General features: G+C 50.3%; 1 protein-coding gene across 1 annotated transcript in view; it reads right to left on the bottom strand.

Moving 5' to 3' along the window:
- Nucleotides 1–2085: 2085 nt before the first annotated feature.
- Nucleotides 2086–9485, bottom strand: part of LOC118552034 (SLAM family member 9-like) — a 32521-nt gene continuing 25121 nt past the window's right edge. Inside the window, exon 7 of the mRNA XM_078078680.1 lies at nucleotides 2086–2196. Within this exon, the coding sequence (XP_077934806.1) occupies nucleotides 2086–2196 (111 nt within the window). The remainder of the gene's footprint in view (nucleotides 2197–9485) is intronic.

Here is a 9485-nt window from a genome sequence, read left to right as displayed (position 1 = left end):
GATCTATCAGTTGCCACTTGGCAGAGTTTTGGTTAAGGATGAGATTGACCAGCTTGAACTGGTAAACAAAGACTTTAATCAAGTGTTATACAACAAATATATATGAGCTAGCATTGTTTGTATTAAAGTGTTAAAAATTAAAGGTAGAGCCAGATGTGAAGCTACAGTGTTTTCCTATAATCCTAACTTAATGATTTCATTTTAGCAAAACAAAAACACCCATCATGTTACGTTGTTAAAGTTGTGGGTTTGAATACAGTTTAAATAACCATTGCTTGTTGTTTTGTTGCTTTGTTTTTATCTACTTTATACATATTTTTGAGTTTATAGTATAAAAGCTATAAGCACAAGATATTTTTACATAGTTGCATATTTATAGATCTTTAAGTAATTTACTATAAAAGTAATTTAAATCGACATAGGGTAATGGAAATTCATTTTAATTTTTTTGTAAAGATTTAATGTATTTATTTGAAAGAGAGAGAGAGCATGAGTGAGGGGAGGGGCAGAGGCAGAGGGAGAAGCAGACTTCCCACTGAGCGGGGAGCTACTCCGGCTTGATCCCAGGACCCTGAGATCCTGATCTGAGCTGAACATAGACACTCAACCAACTGAGCCACCCCGGAGCCCCAGGAATTCTTTTTTTTTTTTAAGGAATCTTTTTTTGGACTAGAAAGCAAATTTTTATTGAATTATTACAAGAAGTGGAGATACAAGGAAACTCTAATAAGCATAATACAAATACCACACTGACAAAGTAAAGCACACAAAAAAATAGGAGAATTTCATTTATGAATAATGATGCAAAATCCCAAATAAAAATGTTATCAAACAGTAGCACATTAAAAGAATAATACATCAACTGGGATTTATTCCAATAGCACAAGAGTAGCTCAATAAAAGGAAATCTATTAATGTGTTATTCATAGAGGAAAAACAGGAAAACCAGATGACATCATCACAGATGATAAAAGGGAAAGAATAAACTTTAACATTTTATTCATGGTAAAATTCTTGATAAAATAGCAATAAGAACATACTTTTTAGACATGCCTTATTTGCCTTAACCATAAAACATCATGCTTAACACAGACGCCCTAGAAGCACTTAAAATAAGTTAGGAACAAAACAAGGATGAGCTTCAGAATCACTCTTATTAAACATGGTCTGGGAGGTGTTCATGAGCCCTGAGAGATACAGGAGAGGAATGAAGCATAAAAATTGGAAGGAAAGAAGGAAAAATCCTAATTATTTGTCAGTAATACGGTTCTTTGTCCAGAAATTCAAAGGGATCAAATGAAAACCTATTTCAAACAGTAGAGAAACTTAGCGATGTGACAATATGTTATGTATGTGTTATCATAACAACTAATTAGAAGATACATGGGGAACAGGATCCCATTTGCAACTGATGAAATATAATTTCAAGGAGACCTGCCTTTGACTTTCTTGCAATTTATGTACATTAGGCAATTTTTAGAAAGCGTTGATAAATTGCTTGACTTTTGAGAGATCTTGAGATAGGGCATTTCTGGTATTTACAGTAAGCCTGCAGGTTATAGAACTCAAAAGCGATTTCCTTCCTTTCTGCCCCTCCCCGTGCTGAAGCTGACCCTGAACTTTATCTCTGTAGCTCTTGCTTTTCCACAGTCCAGGGCCATCCATCTTTTGTTCATGCGGGTAGGCTGGGCAGTGACAGCCTGGAAGTCCTCCATCCAAGGCCCGCCCGATTCTGGGAGAGTATCTCTGTTCCGAGACATGCGTCCACAGGTCCTGCCTGACCACGGGTGTTCCCTCACGGGGTAAGTGGGTCACAGGTCAGAAATCTGACTGCCCACCCAAGGATCAGCCTCTCATGCTGGATGCCCAAGCAGTTAATGCTCACCACCTGGGAAGTGAGAGGACCTTGGTGAGAAGCCCAGAGACATGTGGTACTGCTCTGTCATCTTGGGGGAGGGGGTGCGTCAGGAAGACCTGGGGTCTTGTCTTAGCTCTACCTAAGGAGGGATTTCTGGGGCCCTGGGTGGAGTGTAGGGTGGGGCAGATCTTGCCAAGGCCCCTCACTGCCCCGATGTCTCCGTTAACCTAGGTGTCCTCCTGGGGATCTCGGCTCATCCGGATCTTCTCATAGACAGTGTAGACTGTTGGGGTGCACTCAGGGCTATGGGGATGGAAGATGCCCCTCTCCATGTCATTCTGTGATTCAAGCAGAGTTTAGGGGTGCTCGTGGTCAACTTCAAAGAATCAGGCACAGAGGTCAGTCAAGCTACGCCTCTTCATGTGCTTCCTGACTCAACCCCAGTAACCCCAAAACATAGCTTCAGTGCAGACCTCCCTCTTGAACACTGCAAAGTCTCTGTCCTCTCCCCTGGATGCTACCCCTCTCCTCCCCCTCCCCTGCCAGACCCCCACTTTGCTCACTCTCTGGTCTCCCTTCCCTGACTGCCTTAGTGAATATCACATCCCGCCCCCTCCTGCCATATTTTCCCCTGAGCACATATCATCACCTAACACTTCACATTTTGCTTATTTATTTGATTGCCATTCTCCCCTCGCCCAACCTAGAATGTGTATTCTCTGAGGCCAAGGATTTTTTGTTGTTTTGTTGACCTCTGTTTCCTAGATCGGAACAGTTCTGGAATATAGTAGACACTCATTAAATATTATTTGGACAAATTTGTAACTCACCTTGGCTACTCTCATTGCAAAAGTGCTTGGAAAACTGCAAAGCAGCAGATAAAGGTATTATTCCTGCAATCTGCATTTTATAAAAGAAGAAACTGAACCCCAGGCAGCAGTTTTGTAAGGTTGATGAAGTCAGCATGAGAGCCGCATGCCCACTTCACCCGACTCTGCTCCTTTGCTCCTTCACGCCAACCCCATGTCTCTTCTGTGCTTGCCTCCCTGTGTCCTGGGAGGAAATAGTTTACTTCATCAAGCTAGGAAGCTCCCCAGGGGCAGAGAGACTGAGGGGGCAAGGCTGGGGGTCTGGGTCAGAGGTCACCTGATTTGTTTCTTTATCCCAAAGCCACACATTGCTACCCTCCTGTTCTTCTTCAGTGGGGGTATTGGGATTTGGGTCTCAAGGAACTACTTCCTGAGCCCCCTGTGGCCTGGGTCAGATGGCAACATAAGTCAGAGGGGCTGAGATGGAAAGTCACAGTGTGGCAGGTGCTGAGACAGTTGGGGACAGTGCACAACACACTTAACTGGGAGCAAGGAGGCCTTGTTCTGCCTGGTACCACTATGGTTTCCCACCCAAATCCTTCTTAGTGTTCCTTCTGGATCCACTTCCCCCACCATAAACTGCTGGGACCGGACCAGGGGATTTCTAAGGTCCTGATGGTCTGTGGGCCAATGATCCAGAGGTATCTCCCTTTGGCAAAGTCAAAGGATGGGAGAGGAGAGGACCCGGCCACTGGCTGCTCCTGGGAGTCCAGACAGTGGCCTTATTTGCTTTCCTTCTGCTCGATTTTAGTCCAGTAGTTCCCAAAGGGTGGGGCCATCACCTGGGAATGTGTTCAAAATGCAGGGTCTCGGGTCTGCCCTGGACCCACTGAAACAAGTTCGGGAGGGGGGGGTCCAGCAAGCCCTCCAGGTGTTTCTGATGTGAGCTCAGATTGAGAACCTCTGCTTCCAGGGTGGTGCCTTAGGTGCCCCCCCGCCCCGCCCGGGCTGCACCTGTCTCCAGGCCTTCCCCTCGTGGAATCACACCCTCTGTGACCATTTCTAACTGGGGGCCAGTAGCACGTGAGATGTTCTCCCAGGGGCGGTTCACAGTGGGGCAACAAAGCCTTTACCCCAAAAGGAGGCATTAATGACAGGATCTCAGGCAGGTAGGGGGGTGGGTACTGTGTGGGGGAGAGGATGGGGCTTTCCTGACGCTCCTCAGAATCTTGGGTCTGCCCGGCCTCCAGGCCCTGCTAGTGGCCCCCACTCCTACTTGCTTTGGGTCTTCTGTGGATGACAGGTCCCACCTGACAGGGAGTCGCTTACACTCCTGCCTCTCCCCGGGCTTGAGTTTGAGCTTGTGGGTGGTGAGCCCCTCCAGAGCAGCCTGGGTTCTCTCCTGCTCCTTCCCCTGCCAAGTCGTGTGCCCTCGGGTCAGTCACACACCTCACTGAGCGTGCCTCCTTCCCTCTCCTGCTCTGCCATCCCTCCTCCCTGGGTGGTGGTAAGGACCTAATGAGATTGTGCGCATATGAGCAAGGAGTCGTCCCTGTCGGTGGCTCCCAGCCTTCACTCCCAGGTCCAGACACAACAACCGTGCTGTCACAGCAAGGACTGGACCAGAGCCTGACAAGCAGCCAAGTCCCCTGAACCGGTCGGCACTCACGGCCTCTGAGCACAAGTCGGTTGACCTGGTTTCATTCCCTTGGACCCACCTTGGGGTGTCTCAGGAGGCTGATCTCCACCCACGTCGGGAGGGCAGTGCTGTGGGCCCCAGCAGTCCGCAGGCCAGCAGGTTCCTCTGTGGGCGGGGCCTGGGGAGCAGCTGCTGAGCCCGGCTCTGCGGGCAGCAGAGTGGACCCACCTGCACCCAGCATGCGCAGTGAGAGCGTGTGGGATTCAGGTGACCCCTCGTCAGCCGCAGGATAGGGCGGCCATCGCTCCATGGGCTGAAAGGTCAGCTCCCAGACCCCTGCGCATCCCTGCCATCCACCACCCCTCCTGTCTGGGCGTGCACACAGCCCTTACCCTCCGTGCTGCGCGGTCCCAGCCTTCTACCCGGCTGATTCACAGGAGAAGTCAATAAGCCCCATCTGCCAGCCCGGCCCCCTCCCGGGTGTCCCCTCCATCCACTGTCCTCCCCCAGAGCTCCCCTCAGGCTCTCGCTAGCACCTACCCCTCCTGGACTGCATCTTCTTCCTCATCCAGATGCACACTCCACCAGCCAGGCTCAGCATCAGAACTGTGAGCAGGATGCTTCTCCAAAGCCACTTGCTCTGAGAACCTGCCAACCTGTTTCAGGTGTGCCCCTGGGAGGCCCGTGAGACAGGCGGGAGAGAAGGCGGGACCCCCCTGGCTTGGGGCCTGTGTCCCAAGGGCACATTCCTGCTGCAGCCCCGACAGGCTCCTGCCCCCTGGCCAGGCTGCCACAGTGGCCCTTGTACCAGGTTTTCTGTGCCGCTTCTGCCCAGAGACCTGAGGCTCCTAGCAGCTGCAGGTGCCACCCATGCCCGCAGCCTGGCCCTGTTCTACCCTGGCAGACTCCCGGGAGAGAACCAGTCTGGGAGGGGGAGGGGATGGAAGGTTCCAGGGCCACCTGACGTCAGCGCATGTCCTGCCCGCGGTTTGCCGGCCACACGAAAACGGCTTCCACTTCAAGGCCCAACTCAACTCAGGTGTTCCCTTCTCTGCGATGCCTTTCCCAAGTCCTGCAGCAACTACTCAGTGTTTTTCGTCCTTTCGTACGGGAACCATATAGTTCGTATTTGCCTCAATTTCAGCAGCCCTCATGCGCCTTCATGTCCACAGATGGACTCCTCCTCGTCCATGAACTATGACCTGATACTTATTGATGAGCTGTGTGTCACACGCTGTGCTGAGAGCTTAAACGACCCTATGAAGTGGATATAATTAACACCCATCTCAAAGAAAGGCTCCAAAAATTAAGTAACTTGTCCGGAGTCATACAGCCAGGAAGTAGAGATGCTCCCAAGACCCTGGAGGTTCCTTCCGTGGGGGTTCATCTTACTGTTCCCTGCGTCTTCCCTCTGCCCTGTGCATAGTGAGCACTTGGCCCCCGTGTAAGGGTTGAGTGCTGGGTGGCTGAGTAAGGACCTGGCAAGGAGAAGGCGGGGGCAGGGGGGTGTCAGAGCTCAGGAGGACCCTGGTGGGACAGGACAGCCACACCGATTATTAACCTTCTTTACAGCAATTGTTTCTGCTCTGAGGTTCTAGGAAAAGTAGAGGACCCCCCCTTACCTACCATGCACTACTGCATGGCCTTTCTGCATGGCCAAGGGGACCCCTGAGGCTGGGGCGGAAGTGTGGTGACTGCAAGGGCTCACACATCTCGGAGGGTTGAACTGTGGTTTATGCACTCAGAGGTGCTAACCATCCTCAGAAAGGTCATGTCTGGCACACAGCAAAAAAACAGCATTTATCAGCCTGAAAGGGCTATGAGCATCCAGACCATGCAGGGTCCTGGGACTTGAGAGTCCAGGCTGGGGGTGGGGTGCCCTCAGGGTCCTCGGTCTGTCCTCTTCAAGTTCTTCCCCTCCCCTGCCTGCATTCTGCTGACTAGGTCAGCCTCCCAGGCTCCCTGATGCAGTCAAAGGGGTGACCATCTGCCAGCCCCACACTTTGGTTCTGGGCAATGCACGGTCTCCAGGTACCGGTCCAGGTTCTAGGCTTGCAGGTTTGAAGACCATACAATGGTGTGGCCATGCCCCTGCCTCTGGGGTGTTCCACAGAGACCCCCTTCCAGGATTCCTCTGTTGCAGTGATTTTCCTGAGTCTCCCAGGTGTGCCCTGCCCTGTTTTCTGCTGCCCTTCCCAGCAGATCCCACTCACCCCTCCACAGACAGATGCTCTGCAGGAGTAAGGTTGCATTCTTCTCATCCACAGGGTTGCTGACCCTACAGGTGAGGGGGCCATTCAGCTGGCTCAGGGGCAGGCTCAGGAGCTGGGGGCTGGCCCCAGAGCCTCTCTGTGCTCCAGCTCCCTGGGGAGCCCCTCACTCAGCCGGGTCACTGTCCGGTTCTCTGTGACTCCTGGGGTCCCACACTCTAGGCTGACATTGCACCAGCCTGCTTGGAGGTTGGAGCCTGGTTGGAGGATGAATGAATCACAATCTGGGGGTGGGGGATGGGTTCTGGGGGAGGAGGAGACAAAAGAGAAACTGAGAGTCAGCATTGGAGGACACACAAGGGGATCAGCACATTCTCCAAGTGACCCAGCTATAGGGGGTTCCTCACTATGGGACTGGGGAAGGGACTGACCGCCCTTCACCCAGTGAAGAGTCAGAACCCCGGGGGTTCTGACTCCCAGCCCAGGACAGTGGGCTGAGGCCCTTCCATGCTCACTTATGTCTACATAATTCAGTAATCATGATGGATATGATAATTCTTTTTTAAAAAAATAGATTTATTTAATTAATTTATTTATTTACTTGAGAGAGAAAGCAGGTAAGCACAAGTGAGGAGAAGGATCTCAAGCAGACTCCATGCTGAGTGTGGAGACCGAGGTGGGGCTCAATCTCATGACCATGAGATCATGACCTGAGCAGAAATCAAGAGTTGGTTGTTTAAGCAACTGAGCCACCCAGGCGCCCCAATAATTCTATAATTATATATATACATGACGATTATACATATGATAATAATTGTATCTACTCTCATAGATATAATAAACATAACATCAAAGAAGTTGAGAATATAGTAGGAAAACATGTTAAAAGTTCTTATTTTATTTAAAGAGAAATACTAATTATCTTCAAATGTCAAGGTAAATATTTAAGTTTAGTATCTACTAGGATGAAAGTACAAGGGGTTATAACTTCCAAAATACTACAGATGTTTAGATGGATGAAAACTCTACCCATCCAACAAAAGGCAAGAAGAAGATACAAACGATGGTGAATCGAGAACAGGAAACATCAGGAGCAGGTGCATCTGTGTGAACTACACCTGCGGGCCTGATGTCCCCCTAACACACAACCAAGACTCCAGTTCTGCTCTTGCAGCCGCGCGCTCACGTCATCACCTATCATACAGAGAGACTGAAGACACACAGATGGAAAACCATCCACAGGGGACATGTCAACAACATGATGGCAGGTGTGACAATAGTCACTGCAGACCGAATCCAGGCTTAGGTAGAAAACACTAAGCAGCCACATAGAGAGAGTTTAAATTCCTACAAGGACAGTATAATTAGGAAATTTATTAGTGGAATTCACTGCACTAGCTAATGAAAAGAAGAAGTAGTTAGCATTTATGGAGCAGGTGGATATTCCCAGGCACAGCTCCAAGGGCTTTCCATTACTTTCTACAATCACCATGATGACCTACAAAGTTACGTGCATCTGCTGTGTCTACAGTGTCATCCGGGCAGGGATGGACCACTTTATTGTAAAGGGCAGAGAGTAAACCTTTTTGGTGTCACTGGCCATATAGTCTCTGTCACAACTATACAACTTCACCACTATAGAGAGAAAACAGCCAAATACAACACACCAATGTAGTGATGTGGCTGTGTTCCAATAAAACTTTATTTATAAAAGCACACATGCACTAGATTTGACCAAAGGCTATAATCTGCCAACCTTGATCAGGGATTAATAAAAATACCAACTTGCCATCCTTCCCAAAATTCACTGCACATGTGACTAGGAAAAATGATACTTTTAAGTAGCTCTTTAAAAATAACTGAACTAATTAACAGGTAATAATTTAAATATAAAATCAAAAGGAAAGTCTGTTACAAAGTGTAAGGAAGCACACACGGGCATTCAGAAAGCTGCTTTTCGGTATGCATATGCTCGGCAGTTGGTTTATGTGAATGTTTGTCATAGGCTCTTTTCAACAGGTGAAGGAATATGAATCAGGCTTGAATAACCAAAACTTTGAGAAACTTCAGGTGTTTCTGTAGGTTTCCTTTACATATTGCTGACACCTACCCAGTTGAAGGACACCCGCTGAGTGCCTGCCGGGAGCTGGGTACAACCTCGGGCAGGTGCCACAGAGGGTGGGGCCGGGAATGGGGCTGTGAGGTGAAGAGTAGACCAGACCCAGTAACTCCAGTGCAAGGCAGAGAAAGATGGTCCAGGACAGGACTGGGTACAGGAACATTTGCCCACTATGCAGGCAAGGGCTGAGGTATGGGTAGCCCCCCGAGAGCCCCCAGCATCTGGGCAGGAGGAAAGAGTGGGCAGCCAGGTGCGGTGAAGGGCAACACAGGTGGAACAGGGAGGACAGTGTTGGAAACACAGCTGGACAGACAGCCAGGGACCAGATCCTGGGCGGGTTAGACTCCCTCTCCTGAGTGCCATTGATCCTGTGGGGAGTAGGGGCGGGAGCAGGTTGGCTGTAGGCAGGGAAAGGACAGGAGGATGCTGCATTTGTGAAAGCTCAACAGAGCAGTAACAGAGCAGTAAGGTGGAGGGGGATTTGGAGGGGAAGACCAAGGACAGGGAAGCCAGGGAGGAGGCCGCCATGGTGCCTGGAGCAGGGGACCAATGGGAGAGAGCTCGGGCAGGCAGACACCCCGGGCTCTGCTCCTCTCCTCCCTTTGTCCTGCTCCCCCTGCACTGTCTGCCTGGGCCTCTGTTCCTGGGGGTGGGGTTCCTCACTGGCCTGGGAGCTCCAGGAGCCAGGCCTGGGTCTCATGCAGCCTCCACTTGGTCTAGGACGGGGCTGTGTCCCTTGGTCCTCCTGGTGGGTATGCAGGGCAAGTGGTGGGAAGGGTTTTACCCAATGTCGAGTTCTAACCCTCAGTCTCCCTCCCGGGGTTGCTCCTCACCGTGCTGATGTCCAGGT

Source organism: Halichoerus grypus, chromosome 7 (assembly GCF_964656455.1).
Source record: "Halichoerus grypus chromosome 7, mHalGry1.hap1.1, whole genome shotgun sequence".
NCBI lineage: Eukaryota > Metazoa > Chordata > Mammalia > Carnivora > Phocidae > Halichoerus > Halichoerus grypus.
Note: the sequence above shows the minus strand (reverse complement) of the source record. Positions and strands in the feature narration are given on the sequence as shown.